Here is a 22,500-nt window from a genome sequence, read left to right on the forward strand (position 1 = left end):
TCAACTCTAATCTCTGCCTATCTCTAATTTCTTTATCTGTCTTTTTATAATCCATCCATCCATCCATCCATCCATCCATCCATCCATCTATCTATCAAAGCAAAATACCCCTCACGCATCATCACAAAATCTCCAGAACCGTCAAGCCTACAAACTTGAAATTTGGCAAGTATCTTCCTCTTGGCTTCTAGGGGCTCACTAAGAAAGGATTTTTCCAAATGACCCTCAGAGCATTTAGAGTATTCCCTATATTATTATTATTATTATTATTAACACGCTCTGATGCTAAGGAGTTCTACTCCCCCTCCCCACCTGGAAAGAAATCTCTTCCAAATGCAAAACACAAGCAGAGGAGTTTCAGTTTCAGTTTCACAGCAGCACCAGGCAGCTTTAGTACAGAACAGTTGAGCTAAGCCACGCCCAGGCTCCTTGCTGTCTCCTTGCACCCACAGCAAATACTCTTTCAGTTTCCAAACAGCCCTCCACTCTCTCACCCACTGACAGGACGCTAGCCAGATGAATGCTGGCAGGCAGAGGCAGAATCCCCCGTTATTTTCCTCCCCAAAACTGAGCCCCACCACATAGTTTCACAGTGAAGCACACGGGGATCCAGCCAGCTGCTTTGAATACGTGCAATATTTGCAATTAATATTTTCACCCAGTTTAGTTAGAGAAAAGCGGCATATATATTTCCCCCCCCTCTGGGCATCCCAACCGTTCGGGTGGAAGGCTTTTTATGGTTATGTTTTGATTTGGAGGCAGGATCTTGTAAGCCACCCAAGGTTTGCTGGAGTGGGGCAACTATAGATCATCGTCCTTCCTTGCCCACCATGTGAGGCGCCGTCCACAGCTGGGAAACGAGCCAGTTGTTTGACTCGGTCCTCTCCCCAAAAATGGATCCCGGCGGTTTCAGAAGCCGGAAAGGAGCTAAAATGGAAGCCAAGGCTCTCCTCTCAGGCGAGGAGGAGGAGGAGGAGGAGGAGGGGAAAGAGGGGAGTCCAGCCCGACCCCAAAATCACACACACACACACACACACACACACCTCAGCCAGGCGGAGCAGCCGGTCACTGTAGGAGGAAGCCAAGATTGTTCTGACTGCTGACCAGATAGGCTCTTAGATGGAAAACCAGGACAGGTAAGAGGAAGGGGTAAGAAGTCATGGGAAGCTACATTTCTCCTCTCTCCCTCTCTCTCCCTCTCTGTCTATCCGTCCATTTGTCCATCAGTCCATCTGTCTATCTCTCTTTCTCTCTCTATTTTATATGCTGACCATCTATCTACCCGTCCTCTCTCTCTCTTCATCATATCCATCCATTGTTTCTGTCTGTCCATCTTTCTCTTCTTTTTCTTTCTTTCTTTCTTTTTTTCTTTTTTTTCTTTCTTTCTTTCTTTCTTTCTTTCTTTCTTTCTTTTTTCTTTCTTTCTTTCCTCTTTTTCTTTTTCCTCCTCCCTCCCTCTCTCCCATCCTTCCTTCATCTATCCATCCATCCATCCTTTCTTTCTTTCTTTCCTTCTTTCTTTCTTTCTTTCTTTCTTTCTTTCTTTCTTTCTTTCTTTTTCTTTCTTTCTTTCCCTCTTTTTCTTTTTCCTCCCTCCCTCCCTCTCTCCCATCCTTCCTTCATCTATCCATCCATCCATCCTTTCTTTCTTTCTTTCTTTCTTTCTTTCTTTCTTTCTTTCTTTCTTTCTTTCTTTCTTTCTTTCTTTCTTTCTTTCTTTCTTTCTTTCTTTTTCTTTCTTTCCCTCTTTTTCTTTTTCTCCCTCCCTCCCTCTCTCCCATCCTTCCTTCATCTATCCATCCATCCATCCTTTCTTTCTTTCCTTCTTTCTTTCACCTCTCTCCCTCCCTCCTTTCTTTCATCTATCTATCTAATTTATATACTGCCCATCTATCCATCCATCCATCCTTTCTGTGTCATATTATTTCATTCCTTCCTTCCTTCTTTTACATCCCTCCCTCCCTTCTTTCATCTATCGTATTTATATGCTGCCCATCTATCCTTCCATCCTCTGTCATATTCTTTCTTCTTTCTTTCTTTCTTTCTTTCTTTCTTTCTTTCTTTCTTTCTTTCTTTCTTTCTTTCTTTCTTTCTTTCTTTCTTCTTTCTTTCTTTCTTTCTTTCTTTCTTTCTTTCTTTCTCTTTCTTTCTTTTACCTCCCTACCTTCTTTCATCTCTCTCTCTCCCCCATCTATCTGTCTATCAGCTCAATCAGTCAATTTATCTCTTTACATCCACCCATACTTCCTTCCACTCTTTCTCTCCCTTGCATCCATCCATCCTACCTACCTATCCATCCATCCATCACACTCCCTCACCCCACCCCCCTCATTACTTTCCAGGGAGATTAAAACCCAAGCCAGGACCCAGACCAAAAACCAGGCACCTCCATGGCCTACTCCATCCACTCACACCCACCTCTCGGTGGGCCTGCAAAAGAAAAGAAAAGAAAAGAAAAGAAAAGAAAAGAAAAGAAAAGAAAAGAAAAGAAAAGAAAAGAAAAGAAAAGAAAAGAAAAGAAAAGAAAAGAATGCTTGATTTTATAAAGGAAACATCCCAAAAGGCTCTGGCAGGCTGCTGTGCTTGAGACCCCTCCTGTGTGTGTGTGGGGGGTACAGTTTCATTAACTCCAGACAGCCACCCTGTGCCCTGTAATTGGGGAGGGGGTGCATGCCATTATGGCTAATTTGCTGTTGGGCTCCCACTTTCCCCGTGGAAGAGAAAAAGCCAAAGACAGGAGCAAGGAATTTTCCAAACCTCCTTGGAGCAGCTCAACTTTTTAGGAATTCGGAGGTCTGGGCATTCGGAAAGCAAAGATCGACATGTGGTGATTTGCAAAAAGGCCCTTTTGTGCACTTTTTTTTTAAAGGAGCGATTAGGGGCTGGAAAGAAGCAAAGGACAACCCGGTCCATGAATTTTTGAGATACCAGCCAAGCAGATGCCTCCAGCAAAGGCGCGGCATTGTCCCGGTTTTATTTCCGTCCCTTATTTAATTTTAACTCTCCAGAACACGCTGCTATTTATTCTCCCAGGCGGAGAACTTGCAGTCATTGTTGGGCTAAGCTGGGGAACAGCCAGAAATTCTCTCCCTGCTTTTTCGGCCTGTGTATAATTACCGAGGAACAATTGCCAGTGGATTACATAAATTCTGTTCGAGACAGACAATTACTTGTTTTCCTTAGCTGTCGAAGCACAGCTTACAATGGGGAAATGAGAGGTCAAGCGCCAAAGGGGAAAAAAAGATGGTGTTAACCTGTCGTTTTAAAAGCCTTGAGGAAGAAGCCCAGGGTTGCATTTTCGTGATATGCAAGGAGACCTTGCAGTTATGAACGTCCCATCTAGAATGGGATGGATTGGAATAGAGTAGTAGAAAATAGAATAGAACAGAATAGAATAAATATTGGAAGGAAGGATAGAATGGAATGGAACAGAATAGAATTAGAATAGGAGAAAGTGAATAGAATAGAAAGAGGAGAGGAAGAGAGAAGAGGAGAGGAAAAGAGAAGAGAGGAGAGGAGAGGAGAGAAGAGAAGAGAAGAGAAGAGAAGAGAAGAGAAGAGAAGAGAAGAGAAGCGAAGAGAAGAGGTGGATGGCTGAATCGGGTAAATGCAGCTCGAATAGAATAGAATAGAATAGAATAGAATAGAATAGAATAGAATAGAATAGAATAGAATAGAATAGAATAGAATATGGACTGGACTGGACTGGACTGGACTAGAATAAAATAGAATAGAATAGAATAGAATAGAATAGAATAGAATAGAATAGAATAGAATTAAAATAGGAGAAAGTGAATAGAATAGAACATAGAATAGAATAGAAAGAGGAGAAGAGAAGAGAACAGAAGAGAACCGAACAGAAGAGGTGAATGACTGAGTGAATAGAATATAATTAGTGTAGGAGAAAGTGAATAGAATAGAAAACAGAATACAATAGAGTACAATAGAATAGAATATTGGGATGAAGAATAGAACAGAATAGGAATAAAAATAGAATAGGAATAGAATTAAGAAGAGAAGAGGGAAATCGAATAGAATAAGAGAAGGGAAGAGAATTAGAGAAGGGAATAGAATAGAATAAGAATAAGAATAGAATAGAATAGAATAGAATAGAATAGAATAGAATAGAATAGAATAGAATAGAATAGATATTGGAATGAAGAATAGAATAGAAATAGAATTCTTTATTGGCAAAGTGTGATTGGACAAACAAGGAATTGGTCTTCGGTGCAAATGCTCTCAGTGTACATAAAAGAAAAGATACATTCGTCAAAGGTCAAGAATCATAAGGTATAACAATAATAGCCATAGGGTACAATAAGAATAGAGTAGAGTAGAGTAGAGTAGAGTAGAGTAGAGTAGAGTAGAGTAGAGTAGAGTAGAGTAGAGTAGAGTAGAGTAGAATAGAATAGAATAGAATAGAAAGAGAAGAGAGAAAAGGTGAATGGGTGAATTGGGTTGAATGCAGCTCTTGAATAGAATGGAATGGAATGGAATAGAATCAGAGCTGGAAAGGTCCTTGGAGGTCTTCTAGTCCAGCCCCCCTCTCAAGCAGGACAACCTATACCATTCCAGATAAGTGGCTGTCCAATCTCTTTTTAAAGAGTAGTACGACAGCTTGCAAATTTCACTGAAATTAGTGGCTGTTGCACTAATGTCATTACTGTGCATTTATTTTCTGGATGTTTTTACTGCTTTTATTACTTTAAAAAAAAAAAAAAAAACCATTTTTCTATAATTTTACAATTTAAACACCGACAGACTATTCCAGGCAGTCCGCGACTTACGACCACAGTTGCGCCCAAAATTTATGTTGTTACGTGGGACATTTGTGAAATGAGTTTAACTTTCTCATTTCGCAACAGAAATGTTGGACTCAACCGTGGTCATGATTTGAGTGCTAGCAGCACATGAATAAAAGCATTACTGCTTAAAAACAGACTCACCAACAAGTGAAAACTTACAATTAAAAAAATGGCGAGGTGCAAGAAGACTTAAAATAAAAATAAAACCCTGTTTTTGCCATCCTCCTAAAATTAGGTCCTGAGAAGATACGAGCACACGCAGGGTATTTATTAACTTGATCTGGAAATAAATGCTGGATATTTTTCAATGAATGCATTCCTTTGAATGACATGGAAGAACTGACAGCTGGACGGCTGGAATAGATTCCCTGTGATCCTTGCCAAAAGCTAATTGGAGGGAGAGATTTGTGGATCCAGTTACCCGAGGGGTTGTAAAATTGTGACTGAAGAACATTTGCCTATAGATCACGTATGGACAATTACAGTGAGATGTTCGCCTATTTCTTGAAAATGTTAACTTCCTTAATGGGCAGCTATATATTTCGCTTCAATCAGAATAGAGATGGAAGGGACCTTGGAGGTCATCTAGTCCAACCCCCTCGCTCAAGCAGGAGACACTAAACCATTTCAGACCAGTGACCGTCCAGTCTCTTCGTAAAAAACCTCCCGTGATGAAGGTTACCGCCTACAACTTCTGGTGGCAAGCTGTTCCACTGGTTAATTGACTTCACTGTCAGGAAATTCCTCCTCAATTAGTTTAGTTTAGTTTAATTTAGTTTAGTTTAGCTTACTTTATTGTCCACTGCACCTCATGCAACGAAATCAAACTCCATCTTCAGTGTACATTGTGACTATGAAAATAAACACAAACACACATCCTTCAAAAACCCCTGACAACGCACCAACACTGCACCATACAGCAGAATTCAAAAGAGCTCCTGCCCTGGAATAGAAGCTGTTTTTCAGCCTCTTTGTCCTTGTTTTTATTTTATTTTATTTTACTTTATTGTCATTGTACCTCATACAATGAAATTAAATACCATCTTCAGTGTACAATTTATGGCTATGAAAATAAACACAAACACACATCCTTCACATTCTATACATCGAATTGAAAACCCTGATATTGCATGAATATTGCACTATACAGCAGAATTCAACAGAGCTCCTGCCCTAGGATAGAAGCTGTTTTTCAGCCTCTTTGTCCTTGTTTTTATTTTATTTTATTTTACTTTATTGTCATTGTACCTCATACAATGAAATTAAATACCATCTTCAGTGTACAATTTATGGCTATGAAAATAAACACAAACACACATCCTTCACATTCTATACATCGAATTGAAAACCCCTGATATTGCATGAATATTGCACCATACAGCAGAATTCAACAGAGCTCCTGCCCTGGGATAGAAGCTGTTTTTCAGCCTCTTTGTCCTTGTTTTTATTTTATTTTATTTTACTTTATTGTCATTGTACCTCATACAATGAAATTAAATACCATCTTCAGTGTACAATTTATGGCTATGAAAATAAACACAAACACACATCCTTCACATTCTATACATCGAATTTAAAACTCTTGATATTGTATTAATATTGCACCATACAGCAGAATTCAAAAGAGCTCCTGCCCTGGGATAGAAGCTGTTTTTCAGCCTCTTTGTCCTTGTTTTTATTATTATCCTGTACCGTCTGCCAGATGGTCATAGTTCAAAAAAAAAAGGGGTGCCCAGGTTGCTTCCCTCCATTGCTTCTTCTCTTGCCTTCTGATGCTTTGGAAAATAAGTTGACCCCCTCAATGACGTCAATCAGAATAGAGCTGGAAGGGGGCCTGGAGGTCTTCTAGCCCAACCCGCTCCTCAAGCCGGAAACCCTGTCCCATTTCAGTTCAGTCTCTTCTGAAAAACCTCCCGTGAGGAAGTCCCTTGATGAAACCTCTCCCTGGTCAGCTTCCTTCCCTTGTTTCTTGTCCTGCCCTCAGGGGTTTTGGAAAATAAATTGACCCTCTCCTCCTCTCTATGGCAGCCCCTCAAATGCCGGAATCCTGCTATCATGTGTCCCCTCGTCCTTCTTTTCTCTACAATAGCCAAACCCAATTTATTCATTTATTTTGTTTGTCAAACGTGCCCAAGCTAACAAGGGTAGGTATGGACATAAACAAGAACAAGGGAAGTAAATACAGATAAATGGGGACAGGAGGACAGGGATGATGGGTACACTGGTGCACCTTTGCACACGCCCCCTTTAAGGACCTCATTTAGGAATGGGGTGAGGTCCACGCAGGGGTGGGATTCTAGCGATTCGGATCAGTTTGGTGGAACTGGTGGTTACGATTCTGCGCAGTTCAGAGAACGGGCATTCCAGATAAGCCCTGGATGCCCCCGACCCTCTTCGCCCAGTCAGTCCTTATCGCACATGCCTGACATCGCTGACTGCGTTCTCCCAAACCTACTCACTCCTGAAGGAATTTCTTTTTTCCCCTCCCAACGATCAGCTGTTCCGACAATCAGCTGTGCCGGGATCCCCCTCGCTGTCCTACTGCTTCGCCCAGGAGGAAGGAAGGAAGGAAGGAAGGAAGGAAGGAAGGAAGGAAGGAAGGAAGGAAGGAAGGAAGGAAGGAAGGAGAGGAGGAAGGAAAGAAGGAAAGGAGGAGGAAGGAGAGGAGGAAGGAAGGAAGGGAGAAATGAAGGATAGGACAATCAATTGTTCTGACTATCAGCTGTGCCGGATCCCCTCGCTGTCTTACTGCTTCGCCCAGGAGGAAAGAAGAAAGGAAGGAAGGAGAGGAGGAAGGAGAGGAGAGGAGGAAAAAGGAAGGAGAGGAGGAAGGAAGGAAGGAAGGAAGGAAGGAAGGAAGGAAGGAAGGAAGGAAGGAAGGAAGGAAGGAAAGAAGGAAGGAGAAGAGGAAGGAAGGAGAGGACGATCAGCTATTCCGATGACCAGCTGTGCTGGGATCCCTATCGCTATCCTACTGCTTCGCCCAGGAGGAAGGAAGGAGGAAGGAAGGAGAGGAGGAAGGAAGGAGGAAGGAAGGAGAGGAGGAAGGAAGGAGAGGACGATCACCTGTTCCGATGACCAGCTGTGCTGGGATCCCTATCGCTGTCCTACTGCTTCGCCCAGGAGGAAGGAAGGAAGGAAGGAAGGAAGGAAGGAGAGGAGGAAGGAAGGAGAGGAGGAAGGAGAGGAGGGAGGAAGGAAGGAAGGAGGAAGGAAGGAGAGGAGGAAGGAAGGAGAGGACGATCAGCTGTTCCGATGACCAGCTGTGCTGGGATCCCTATCGCTATCCTACTGCTTCGCCCAGGAGGAAGGAAGGAAGGAAGAAAGGAAGGAGAGGAGGAAGGAAGGAGGAAGGAAGGAGAGGAGGAAGGAAGGAGAGGACGATCACCTGTTCCCATGACCAGCTGTGCTGGGATCCCTATCGCTGTCCTACTGCTTCGCCCAGGAGTCAAAAGAGGGCTTGTGTGTGGGGGGGGACAGTGCCCCCCCTCCCTCCCATGCTCCGTTCTTTGCCTTCCTGATCAAAAATGTCCCCCAGGAGGCTTCCCTGAGGCCCAGGAGGCCAAAAAAAATGGAGCATGGGGGTGCAGGGGTACTGGGGGAAAAAAAAGAAAGAAGCCACAGCCACCCGGTCACCTGGCCACATCCACTTAGCCACGTCCACCAAGCCACTCCCTCTTAGCCATGCCCGCAAAACCGGTAGTAAAAATATTTGCCTTCCACCGCTGGATCCACGGTAGGCAGTTTGAGGTTGAAGTTCTGAGGGGTTGAGGGGCCGTAACCACGGAGTCAGGGAGTGAGTTCCAGGCGTCGACCGCTCTGTTGCCGAAGGCGTATTTCCTGCAGTTGAGTTTGGAGCGGTTTACCTTGAGTTTGCATTGCTTGTTTGTCCATTTATTTATTTATTTATTTATTTATTTGATTTGCCAATTGTTTACAAGATAATAAGTATAAGTGTATACATAGTTGTGAATACATGAAATGGGTACATATAAGAAAAATAAAAGAAGAATAAGAGAAACAATAGGACAGGGACAGTAGGCACGTTGGTGCGCTTTATGCACGCCCCTACAGACCTCTTAGGAAGGGGTGAGGTCAATAGTAGACAGTCTAAGGTTAAAGTTTTTGGGGTTTGGGGAAGAAACTACAGAGTCGGGTAGAGTATTCCAGACATTGACCACTCTATTGCTGAAGTCGTATTTCCTGCAATCAAGTTTGGTGCGGTTTACCTTGAGTTTGTATCTATTGTGTGCTCTTGTGTGTTATGGTTGAAGCTGAAGTATTCATTGACAGGTAGGACATTGCAATGTATGATTTTATATACCATGCTTAAATCAGACCCAAGGCGGCGTAATTCAAGGTTTTCTAGTTCTAGAATTTCAAGTCTGGTGGCATAAGGTATTCTACAACGAGTAGAGGAGTGGAGAACTCTTCTTGTGAAATATTTCTGGACTTTCTCAATTGTGCTAATATCAGATACGTAATGAGGGTTCCAGACTGATGAACTGTATTCGAGTATTGGTCTAGCAAATGTTTTGTATGCTCTGGTTAGTAGTGTGATATTACCAGAGAAAAAGCTACGTAGGATTAGGTTAACAACTCTTAATGCCTTTTTGGCTAAGTAGTTGCAGTGGGCTCTAGCACTTAGATCATTAGAGGTGAGTATTCCAAGGTCCTTTACAGAGCTTGGGTCATCAACAAGATCTTGACTATTCAGCTTGTATTTTATTTTCTGATTTTTTTTGCCAATATGTAAGACAGAGCATTTATTTGTTGAGATTTGAAGTTGCCATTTGTTTGACCATTCTGACACATAGTCGAGGTCTTTTTGTAGGGTAGCAGTATTGTCTGTGGTGTTGAACAGCTTTACATCATCAGCGAAGAGAACGCAGTTGCTCTTAATATGATCACAGAGGTCGTTTATGTAGAGTATGAAGAGAGTTGGTCCTAGAACACTGCCTTGGGGAACACCACTATTGACAGGTACAGAATTTGATAGGACGCTCCCAATTTTGACCATTTGTTGTCTGTTTGACAGGAATGCTTCTATCCAGTTATTCAGTTGTCCAGAGATACCATAGGATTTTATTTTTAGGAGTAGTTTGTCGTGTGTTATTGCGGTTGAAGCCGAAGTACCTGTTGACAGGTAGGACATTGCAGCAGACCATTTTGTGTACGATGCTTAGATCGGACCGCAGGCGGCACGGTTCCAGATTGTCCAGGCCCAGAATTTCAAGCCAGGTAAAAGGTAAAAGGTAAAAAGGTTCCCCTCCTTGCACATCGGTGCTCGTCCTTTCCGGCTCTAGGGGACGATGCTCATCTCCATTACAAAAGCCGAAGAGCCAGCGCTGTCCGAAGACGTCTCCATGCTCATGTGGCGGCCAGGACGAAATGCCGAAGGCACATGGAACGTTGTTCCCTTCCCACAAAATGGTGGTCCCTATTTTTCTACTTGCATTTTTCTTTTTCTTTTTTGTACATGCTTTCGAACTTCTAGGTTGGCAGAAGTTGGGACAAGGGACGGGAGCTCCCTCCGTGACGCGGCGCTGGGGATTCGAACCGCCGAACTGCCGAGCTTTCTGTTTGGACAAGCTCAGGAATTCTAGGGTGAGTGGGAGGATTCCTGCAAGCCATTCTTCCTAGGTTTGACTCTCCGGGCCTTTAATCATTCTGAGTTGCTCTTCTTTGCACTTTTTCCCAAAATCGCAACCTCTCTTTTTTGGGGGGGGTAAAGTGTTAGGAAGCAGTTGCATCGAGAGGAACATCCTGGCCGGGCCCGGAAGAACGGAGTCAAGGGAACTCCAGGAGGACAGAGGCTGCGAGCAGCTCCTCCACACAGAGACCTTTCCACTTTCCCAGGACAAATCCCGGTTTGTTGTCCGTCTTGGCGGAGCGCCTGCTGGCTCCCGGAAGGCTCTGCCCCTCCTCGTCCCAGATGGCTAATCAGGCCTTGGGAGGAAGCGTTGGGGACTCTCCCTGGGTGGGGATCCTTCCCTGCTCTTCGGGGAACAGGATCCACCCCGTTTCATTCCAGGAGATCAGGAGCCCACGAGAGCAACTCCTGCGCCTGGGTGCAACCTGAGCCAGATGCAACTGAAAGGAGCTGCAGGGACAGCACAGGAATAATGTTGGGGACGTAGCAAAACCAGGGAGCTTTTGCAAATTATAGGTTTTTTGGGGGAGGGGAGAACGGTGCAAGGAAATGGGGGCCGCTCGGCCCTTTAATGTGCAAAGGCAGCGAGTGGGCTGCGCTCTTAAGACGAGCGCATTGTTCACCTCACTTGCCAGAGTAGATAGCAAGAGCACATAGACTTATTTGCCGCTTATGGTGCTTTCCCAGCCCTCTCTGAGTGGTTTACAGAGTCAGCCTCTTGCCCCCAACCATCTGGGTCCTCGTTTGAAGGACGGAAGGCTGAGTCAAAACTGGAGCCTGGTGAGATTCGAACTGCTGGCAGTTACCAGAATTACCCTGCAAGGCTGCATTTTAACCACTGAGCCACAATGGCTCATGGAAGGATGGAAGGGAAGGGAAGGGAAGGGAAGGGAAGGGAAGGAAGGAAGGAAGGAAAGGAAGGAAGGAAGGAAGGAAGGAAGGAAGGAAGGAAGGAAGGAAGGAAGGAAGGAAGGAAGGAAGAAAGGAAGGGAAGGAAGGAAGGAAGGAAGGATGGAAGGAAGGAAGGAAGGAAGGGAAGGGAAGGAAGGAAGGAAGGAAGGGAGGAAGGAAGGAAGGAAGGAAGGAAGGAAGGAAGGAAGGAAGGAAGGAAGGGAAGGGAAGGGAAGGGAAGGAAGGGAAGGGAGGGAGGAGGAAGGAAGGAAGGAAGGAAGGAAGGAAGGAAGGAAGGAAGGAAGGAAGGAAGGAAGGAAAGGGAAGTGAGGAAGGAAGGAAGATAACAGATCATCAGACTTGGAAGGGACCTTGTAGGTCATCTAGTCCAACCCCCACCCAAGCAGGAGACCCTACACCATTTCTGACAAATGGCAGTCCAATCTCTTCTTGAAAGGAAGGAAGGATGAATAGCAATAGCCCTTAGACCTCTATGTCGCTTCACAGTGCTTCACAGCCCTCTCTAAGCGGTTTACAGAGTCAGCCTCTGATTCGAACTGGCCAAATTGCAGGCTGCCGGCAGTCAGCGGAAGAATCCAGCAGTACTGCACTCTAACCACTGCGCCACTGTGGCTCTTAGATGCTCCTTCTCGGAGACTCCATTGGAATACAGCCGGAAGGGACCTTGGAGGTCTTCTAGTCCAACCCTATCCCCTTCCAGCAAATGGCCGCCCAGTCTCTTAAATCACCCCCTCCCCCGTCTATGGGTCAATGATGCCAAGGGTGAGGGGATGATTCCCCCTTGGCCATCCAGAGGTTGAGCTCACGCCTTCCCTGTCGGGATCTAGAAGCGATTCCCTCACTGGCCGCCAAGCGTGATCTCGGGCTCAGGGTTTGGATCCCTGCAGATCCCTCCAGTGACGGAGCAGCCACAACTTCTGGTGGCAAGCAGTTCCCCTGGTTAATTGTCCTCCCCGCCAAGAAGCTTCTCCTTAATTCCAGGTTGCTTCTTTCCTTGGTTAGTTTCCGTCCGTTGCTCCTTCTGGTGCTTTGGAGAATAGCTTGTCCCCCTCATCAGTGCAGTGATGTTCCCTAGTTGGGTCATGAAACGTCTCCAAGAAAACAACCAAGTTTGGAAAGCATCAAGAATCCCATAGCCCTCCTCCTCCTCCTCCTCCCTTCTAGCACTGATGATGTTCCCTAGTTGGGTCCTGAGACGTCTTCAAGAAAAGCACCCAGCTCAGAGACCACCAAGCACCCCACAGTCCTTTTAACTCCTCCTCTTCCCCCTCCCCCTCTTCTCCCTCTTCCTTCCCATCTTTGCAAACCCCACTCCCTCCTAGCACTGATACAGTTACCTAGTTGGGTCATGAAACGTCTGCAAGAAAACCACCGAGCTCAGAGAGCACCAAGGACCCCACAGTGCCTCCTCCTCCTCCTCCTCCTCCTCCTCCTCCTCCTCCTCCTCCTCCTCCTCCTCCTCCTCCTCCTCCACAAACCCCTCTCCCTTCTTGTACTGACAATGTCACCTAGTTGGGTCATGAAACGTCTGCCAGGAAAACCACCCAGCTCAGAGAGCACCAAGGACCCCACAATCATTATTTTCCTCCTCCTCCTCCTCCTCCTCCTCCTCCTCCTCCTCCCCTTCCCCTCTTCCTTCCCAGCTTTGCAAACCTCACTCCCTCCTAGCACTGATACAGTTACCTAGTTGGGTCATGAAACGTCTGCAAGGAAACCACCCAGCTTAGAGAGCACCAAGCACCCCTCAGTTCAACTGCGTGCTACAAATATTATTTTCTATCAGGACCGCGACAGCCCAGTAAGGCGGGATTTTGCATTCGAGTTCTGATCTAAGATGAATATTAACAGGAGATCGAAGAAGTAAGGCACGAGAAGAGCAAAAACAAGATGGCCAAAAAATCCAGGAAGACAAAAACAACCGAAAACCAGGAATGGATCAAAATGCAATGGCACAGACTTGCCCACCCCAACCAAAAGGAAGAAAAAGAAAAGGCTGCATTAAAGCCCCCCCCCCTCCAAAAAACCCCCACGGAATTTGGCTGGTTGGGGAAGTTTTCCAGACCTCATGAAGTTGGAATCGCTGCCTTTCGAAAAAACAACCGGTCTACCCCAAATGGAAAACGGTCTTTTAATCCGACACGTGCGAGGCACTTTGAAAAGAAACTCCAACGGCCGGTGTTGGCTTGCGAAGACACCCCCAGGATGACATAATGAAAAAAGTCGTTATTGCACAATCGCAAGATATTGGCTGCACCTCCAAGCAATTTTGCAAAACGTGCGTTTGGCCCTCGGAGCGCTTACAATGCAATTTCGCAAGGTGGGGAAAACGCCCCCGCAATCAGAGGCCTAAGGAACCGAGTTGGGGCAGGGGCCCTCATGCCGTTCCCAACCAGACAAGAGTTACAAGGTAAATGTAATTTGCACGTGTCGTTTAGGATGTAAACAAGACGTCGAGGCTGTAAGAAAGAGTGCAGAGAAGAGCAACAAAACATTTGCTAGACCAATACTCAAATACAGTTCATCAGTCTGGAACCCACACTACGTATCCGATATTAGCACAGTTGAGAAAGTCCAGAAATGTTTCACAAGAAGAGTTCTCCACTCCTCTACTCGTTGTAGAATACCTTATGCCACCAGACTTGAAATTCTAGACCTAGAAAACCTTGAATTACGCCGTCTTCGGTCTGACTTAAGCATGGTATATAAAATCATACATTGCAATGTCCTACCTGTCAATGAATACTTCAGCTTCAACCATAACAACACAAGAGCACACAATGGATACAAACTCAAGGTTAACCGCACCAAACTTGATTGCAGGAAATACGACTTCAGCAACAGAATGGTCAATGTCTGGAATACTCTACCCGACTCTGTAGTCTCTTCCCCAAACCCCAAAAACTTTAACCTTAGACTGTCTACTATTGACCTCACCCCTTTCCTAAGAGGCCTGTAAGGGGCGTGCATAAGCGCACCAACGTGCCTACCGTCCCTGTCCTATTGTTTCTCTTATTCTTCTGTTATTTTTCTTATATGTACCCATTTCATGTATTCACAACTATGTATACACTTATACTTATTATCTTGTAAACAATTGGCAAATCAAATAAATAAAATAAATAAATAAATAAATAAACCAAAGCGATTAGGGCAGAGGTCTCAACCTTGGCAACTTTAAGACTTGTGGACTTCAACTGCCAGAATTCCTCAGCCAGCTGGCTGAGGAATTCTGGGAGTTGAAGTCCACAAGTCTTAAAGTTGCCAAGGTTGGAGATCCCTGGATTAGGGGACTGGAGGCTAAACCATACAAAGAACAGTTGCATCTAATTTAATGAAAAGAAGAACTAGGGGCGACAGGATAGCAGCCTTCCAGTATTTGAGGGGCTGCTCCAAAGAAGAGGAAGGGGGTCAAATTATTCTCCAAAGCACCCGAAAAAGCCGGACAAGAAACAATGGACGGAAACTAATCAAGGAGAGAAGCAACCTTGAGCTCAGGAGAGAATTTCCTGACAGTGAGGACAGTGAATCAATGGAAGAATTTGCCTCCAGAAGTTGTGGCTGCTCCATCACTGGAGGTTTTTAAGAAGAGATTGGACGGTCACTTGTATGAAATGGTCTAGCCCAGTGGTCACCAACCATTGGGCCGGGGACTAGTGGTGGTCCGCGAGAATAGGTTGGTGGTCCGCAGAGAAATGTCCCCCCCCCCAAAGCAATTAATCCAGGCTGCGCAGGAACACAAGGCTGCGCTGCCCACATGGCCTGCGGGAGCACAAGGCTTGCGTCACTTGCATTGCGCACAATACGAGGTAGGGGGAAAGGGCGGAGGGGGGAACTTGCCCCACTTGCCCCACGCGCCTGGCCTGGCCAACCGGGCTGCTTCTTTCCGCTTCTTTCTTCTTCTGCTTTTGTCTGCATGCAAGGGAAGCAGCCAAAGTCTTTCTTTCTCTCCCCCAAAACTCCGCCAGAAATGAGTCTCTGGGGCCCTGCAAGGCCTCCTGCTCCAAGAGGCTGCGCCGGCAAAGACTCGTTTCTGGCGGAGTTTGGGGGAGAGAAAGGAAGACTTCTGCTTCTGCTGCTTTCCTTGCATGAAGCCAAAAGTCTCTCCTCTCTCTCTCTCTCTCTCCCCTGAGAACGGAGCTGGAGACCCCAAATAAAGAACAATCAGTCGGTAGGAAACAGGGTGGGGAATTTTCCTGCAGACTTTTGGGGGAATTTTCCAAGGGTCTCTGCTGCTTTCTGCAGAGACCCTGGGAAAACGTCAGCAAGCCACCCTCAGTCAAAATTCATATTAGTGGTCCGCGGGATTTAAAATTATGAGTTTGGTGGTCCCTGAAGTCCGAAAGGTTGGCAACCCCTGGTCTGAACAGGGGATTGGATTAGGACAGTGATGGCTAACCTATGACACGCGTGTCACTCGTGACACGCCGAGGCACTTTGACTGACACGCCTGTTGGTGTGGGGAAAACCTGCACATTTAGAGGCTGCCTGTGCTCTGCTCCAATCCCTGCTCCCTGCTTGTGGCGTGGAGGCGTGGTGTCACCGCTGCCGCGAGATCTTTGCAGCAGAGAACCAGTTTTAACCGCCATCAACTGAGGTTTGTCCGTTTCATTACCTCAGGAACGCTACAGGAGGAAAGGAGATCCATGAGGTTCACAGCCCTGTAAGGTGGCCTTCCGATCCCCACATCCTGCACCTGCAGCCCTGAGACCAGGGAGACGAGTTTCACAGCCCTGTGGGATCACCCCAGCCCAGTCCGTCATAAACCAAATTATTGATATTTCTTGAAGTGACACACGACCCGAGGAAGGCTACACTTTTTCCCGATTTTCGACACACCAAGCTGAAAAGGTTAGCCATCACTGGATTAGGAGATCTCCAAGGTCCCTTTCAACTCTGTTATTCTCTTATTCTGTACATCGTGATCTCTGCATCTGTAGGAGTCACACTCACAAACCCACAGGTGCTCCACAATGTTGCTTCTTGTTCTGATCAAGGCTTCCTAGACCGTAATTAGGCACACGCTTATTTTAAAAACAAATCTTATTTTATTGCAACACTGGGAATTGTTTTCATTCCCAGCCGGTAATGAATCTCAAAATAGTTCCTCGAGATAAGCACCCACCTTTCTTTCCTGTGAAGTGCTGCCAATAACAGAAGTGTCAATTGAACAAGAAAAAGACCCAACCAAAGTCGACACAGAGCTTCAAGAATGAATCTGAACAGAGTGAACGACTTTGCTTCCTGCAAAGGTTTCATCACCTTGGCCTGTCCTTTATACCTTATGTGGGGGGGGCAATCACCTCCCAGCCTTACTCCCAAGTTGTCCCTTTTGTTTCAGCTGCTCTCACCTTCTAGCAGCTCTGTGCATACGCACACTGGGAACAGGCTCCCCTGGGTCCTCTGCCTCGCTGCTGCCGGACTCCAAAGACTCCGGAGTCAGCACCCCACTCCCAGATGGCCCTGGCCCCATTTCTGGATGCAGGACCCTCGTCCGAGTCCTCTCCACACTCCCAGACTGGTCCCTGTTCTTCCCCACTGTCCGATTCCGCTGCCGTCTGCACCGGCTGCCGGCGAACCACAACACTTCTTGCCAAGAGACCACAAGCTACTGGCCTTTGGCAGGTTTAGAGGTTTGGGAGATGAAGGACTAACCAGCCTGTTCAAATTGCGGCTGGCCCCCAAAGTCACTAAATGGGCATATTTCCTTTCTAATCATTTTTGGAAAGTGCTTGTTAAAAGCGTGTTAAGGTTTGGAGAAGGGATCAAAAAAAAAGGAAAAGAAATCAAGTTTTAGGACATGATTTGAAGGGATTAAAGCTCAAGATTATTGGAAGAAAAAGGAAGGAACATAACATCGGTTTATTTGACCAAGGTTAAAAGAGAGATGTTATCTGTTCACTTTTAATGCAGTATTATTATTTTTTTCCTGGTCCCAGGATTGAAAATTAAACATTTGTTTACAGCTGAGAGATGAATATGGGAAGACGAGAACAGACGTTGCGTAATTTTAAGCCGTGGTGGTGTCAGTATTGCAGGCTGACTCTGCATGTCCACTGCCAGCAGTTCGATCCTGACCGGCTCAAGATTGACTCGGCCTTCTGTCCTTTCGAGGTGGGTAAAATGAGGACCTGGAATTTTTTTGGGGGGGGCAAGAGGCTGACATTGTAAACTGCTTAGAGAGGGCTGGAAGGCATTAGGAAGTGGCATATAAGTCTAAGGGCTTTCGTTATGGCTATTAAGAGAAGAGGAAAAGTTGCCAAAATTGTTTACAACTGTGATAAAGTGGGAAGTCGCTTCTTCATATATTTTGTTTCTTTTCTTTTCTTTTCTTAACTATATCCTTCGTTTTTCTTCTTCTTTCTTTTCTCTTTCTCCTTCTGCACAAAGCTGTTTTTCAGAGGCCTGGGAAAGAACCAGAGGAGGGGCAAAGGAACATGGAGATAAGAGAATCGAGAGTCAGTTTGGTGTAGTGGTTAAGGGACAGCTTTGGATTCAGGAGACGGTGAGTTCTAGTCCCACCCCAGGCAGAAAATCCGGTTGGGTAACCTTGAGTCAGTTACCAGCAGATGGGGAGTTCTAGTCCCGCCTGAGGCATGGAGGCTGATTGGGTGACTCTGAGCCAATCACCAGCAGATGGGGAGTTCTAGTCCCGCCTGAGGCATGGAGGCTGATTGGGTGACTTTGAGCCAGTTCCCTCCCTCTCAGGCTAACCCACCTCGCAGGGTTGTTGTGGTGGGTGAAATAGGAGGAATCTATCTATATATAAAGCGAAAGACCCCTCACGCATCATCACAAAATCTCCAGAACCGTCAAGCCTAGAAACTTAAAATTTGGCCCGTATGTTTTAAGTATTAAGATACCATTACAGAGATCTCTGCCTTTATACAACATTAACCATATATATATTTCTCTATCCACCCATCCATCCATCCATCCATCCATCCGTCCATCTATCTCTAATCATCTCTAATCTCTGCCTATCTCTAATTTCTTTATCTGTCTTTTTATAATTCTCTCTCCATCCATCCGTCCGTCCGTCCGTCCGTCCGTCCGTCTGTCTGTCTGTCTATCTATCTATCTATCAAAGCAAAATACCCCTCATGCATCATCACGAAATTTCCAGAACTGTAAAGCCTACAAACTTGAAATTGGGCCCGTAGGTTCCTCTTGGCTTCTAGGGGCTCACTAAGAAAGGATTTTTCCAAATGACCCTCAGAGCATTTAGAGTTTTTCCTACATCATCATCATCATCATCATTATCATTATTATTATTATTATTATTATTATTATTATTATTATTATTATTATTATTATTATTATTAAACAGGCTCTGACGCTAAGGAGTTCTACTCCCCCTCCCCACCTGAAAAGAAATCTGTTCCAAATGCAAAACACAAGCAGAGGAGTTTCAGTTTCATAGCAGAAGCAGCTTTAGTACAGAACAGTTGAGCTAAGCCACGCCCAGGCTCCTTGCTGTCTCCTTCTTGCTCACACAGCAAATATTCTTTCCGTTTCCAAACAGCCTTAAATTCTCTCACACACTGACTGGACGCTAGCCAGATGAATACCGACGGAGGCTGATCGCCAGAGGCACAGTTTTGTTTTCCTTATTTTCCTCCCCAAAAACTAAGCCCAACCACATAATTTCGTAGCGAAGCACGGGTATCGAACTAGTATAAGATATGTTTATTGCCTTATTTATACAGTAATAAAAGCTGGGATAAAAACCGTGGAAGTCACTATAAAGAAATAAGCATCCCAATCTTGCCAATGGCAGGTAGAGGAACAGCTCCTCAGGTGGGCGGAGAGACCCAAAGGCAGCCAGAAGCCCTGGGTGGGAAGAGGGCACCTGGGCAAAACCTGGGGGGCACCTGGAAGAAAATAAGACAACCCTGAGGCCAGGTGAGCCTTGCACAGCAACTGAAGGGGAGCCTGGGGGGTGGGGCTGGTGGAAGGACTGGGGAAATAAGACCACCCTCCTCTCCCTACCTGGCTGGGCTGCCTTACCTGAGCCCCCTCCACCCACTGCGTTCCTATGACTCTCCCTCCAACTCTTAAAGTCGCTTTGGGAAAGCAGGCAGAGCGGCACATAAATCAGCTAAATAAATGCAAATCAAGAAATGCAGGACTAAATAAATAAGATAAACGAACAAAAAAAGTAAATTTGCCAGACCAATTTGCTAAACGAAGAACAATTGGCAAAATCAATGCCCTCCACAAATGAATCAACGTGCTAAAACAAATAAAGGTGCTAAACAATAAATAAATGAATAAATGGGCCAAACGAGTAACATTTGCTAAACAAATCCGCTAAATAAATAAGTATCCTAAATAATAAGCAAGCAGATATTCTAAATAAATAAATATGTTAAATCAATGAATGATTAAATGTGCTAAATACAGAAATAGCTGTCCTAGATAAGAAATAAATACAGGTAGTCCTGGACTTACAACCACAATTGGGACCAAAAATTTCTGTTGCTAAGTGAGACAGTGGATAAGGGAGTTTTGCCCCCATTTACACGACCTTTCTTGCCGCTGTTGTAAAGTGAATCCCCACAGTTGTTAAGTGAGTAACATGGTTGTTACAAATCGGGCTTCCCCTATTGACTTTGCTCATCAGAAGTTGGCAAAAGGGATCACATGACCCTGGGACACTGCAACCGTCGTAAGTACGAGTCAGTTGCCAAGCATCTGAATTCTGATCAAATGACCATGGGAATGCTGAAATGGTCATAAGTTGCTTTTTTACTGCCATTGTAACTTCGGTCACTAAATGAACTGTTGTAAGTTGAGGACTACCTGTAAATAGGAATAACAGAATAATGGAAGGGACCTTGGAGGTCATCTAGTCCAACCCTCTGCTCAGAATCACAGAATAACAGTTGAAGGGACCTTGGAGGTTATCTAGTCCAACCCCCTGCCCACAATCACAGAATAACAAAAGGGAACTTAGAGGCCATCTAGTCCAACCCTCTGCTCAGAATCACAGCACAAAAGGGACCTTAGATGCCACCTAGTCCGACCCCCTGCTCAGAATCACAGGATAACAGAGTCGGAAGGGAACTTAGAGGCCACCTAGTCCAACCCCTGCCCAGAATCACAGAATAACAAAAGGGACCTTAGAGGCCATTTAGTCCAACCCCATGCTCAGAATCACAGGATAACAGAGTTTGAAGGGATCTTAGAGGTCATCTAGTCCAACCCCTGCTCAGAATCACAGAATAATAGTTGAAGGGACCTTAGAGGTCATCTAGTCCAACCCCTGTCCAGAATCACAGAATAACACAGTTGGAAGGAACCTTAGAGGCCACCTAGTCCAATCCCCTGCTCAGAATCACAGGATAACACAGTTGGAAGGGACCTTAGAGGCCACCTAGTCCAACCCCCTGCTCAGAATCACAGGATAACAAAAGGGAACTTAGAGGTCATCTAGTCAACCCCTTCCCAGAATCACAGGATAACAAAAGGGAACTTAGAGGTCATCTAGTCCAACCCCTACCAGAATCACAGAATAACAAAAGGACCTTGAGGCCACCTAGTCCAACCCCTGCTCAGAATCACAGGATAACAGAGTTGGAAGGGACCTTAGAGGTCATCTAGTCCAACCCCCTGCCCAGAATCACAGAATAACAAAAAGGAACTTAGAGGCCATCAGTCCAACCCCTGCCCAGAATCACAGAATAACAAAGGGAACTTAGAGGTCATCTAGTCCAACCCCTTCCCAGAATCACAGAATAACAAAAGGGACTGTAGAGGTCATCTAGTCCAACCTTATGCTCAGAATCACAAAATAACAAAAGGGACCCTAGGGGCCACCTAGTCCAACCCCCTGCTCAGAATCACAGGATAACAGAGTTGGAAGGGAACTTAGAGGCCACCTAGTCCAACCCCCTGCTCAGAATCACAGAACAACAAAAGGGAGCTTAGAGGTCATCTAGTCCAACCCCCTTCCCAGAATCACAGAATAGCAAAAGGGACCTTAGAGGCCACCTAGTCCAACCCCCTGCTCAGGATCACAGGATAACAGAGTTGGAAGGGACCTTAGAGGCCACCTAGTCCAACCCCCTGCCCACGCAGGCAACGAAAGAAAGAAACATGCTTGGGGGTGCCAAAGAAATCCGTCCCGGGAGGGAAGGAGGGGACCGAGGCCATCGACCCCAGGGACCCCGAGAAGAACCCCAGCGGAGGGAGGAGGAGAATCCGGGCTCCCCACGCCGGGACGGGCCGCCGCTCACCTGGATGTAGGCGCGCTGCAGGTAGCTGTAGGGCAGGCGGCGCTGGAAGTCGGCGCGCACCTCCTGGCCGGCGGGGGCAGCGGCGGCGGCGGCGTCCTCGGGGCCCAGGCAGGCGCGGAGGCATCGGGCGCGGCGGAGGAAGGCGCCGGCCAAGGGCAGCGGGTCCCGCCCGGCCTCCAGCGGCTCTTCCCGGCGGCAGCGCCGCCCGCAGCCCGCTCGCTTCTCCCGGAGCCGCCGCTCCGCGCTCAGCGCCCGCTCCAGCCCGCGCACGGCGCCCGCGAAGTCCGCCCGGGCGTGCGCCTCCAGCCCCGCCGCGTAGAGAGCCTCGAAGGGCGGCTCGGGCTCGCAGCTCGCCCGCAGCAGCAGCAGCAGCAGCAGCAGCAGCGCCGTCGTCCACAGCAGCAGCCGGAGCCCCGCCGCCATCCCGGGCAGGTGCCGGCCAAGGAGCCGGGCGAGTTTCCCCGGAGGCTCCCGCAAGCGCTGCCCGGGCGCTCCGCCGTGCCTCGCCTGGGCTCTGCGGGGGACGAGCTGCCGGTCCCGCGATCGGGCGATCCCCGGCAGCGTCGCTTCTCTCCTCCCTTCTGTCCCGCCCCTCTTCAGCCGGCCGCCCCGATCGGGCAGGGATCTGCGCAGAGATCCCGAGGGAATCCGGACCCTGCGCCCTTGGATGGCGCTTGGCGGCCGGCGAGGGAATCGCGCCCAGATCCCGACCGGGGAGGAAGGAGCGCGCTCAGCCCTCTGGATCCCCAAGTGGGGGGTGGGTGGGAGGGGGGCTGCCCCAAAGAGGAGGGGATCCCCTTCTTTTCCAAAGCCTCGGAAAGCAGGAGAAGAAGAAGAAGAAGGAACGACGGGTGGAAACTCCGCCAGGAGAGAAGCAACCGGGAATGAAGGA

At 46.9% G+C, this 22,500-nt stretch overlaps 1 protein-coding gene across 1 annotated transcript in view; it reads right to left on the reverse strand.

The window, feature by feature from the left end:
• The window catches only part of P3H2 (prolyl 3-hydroxylase 2), a 100,988-nt gene extending 78,874 nt beyond the window's left edge, over positions 1–22,114 (reverse strand). Inside the window, 1 exon segment of the mRNA XM_087965618.1 lies at positions 21,609–22,114. Coding sequence (XP_087821744.1) covers positions 21,609–22,031 — 423 coding nt within the window. The 5' untranslated portion in view covers positions 22,032–22,114.
• Positions 22,115–22,500: the final 386 nt, after the last annotated feature.

The sequence above is a fragment of the Notechis scutatus genome, chromosome 4 (assembly GCF_049901735.1).
Source record: "Notechis scutatus isolate UNSWTSFEM ecotype Mainland chromosome 4, rNotScu1.2, whole genome shotgun sequence".
NCBI lineage: Eukaryota > Metazoa > Chordata > Lepidosauria > Squamata > Elapidae > Notechis > Notechis scutatus.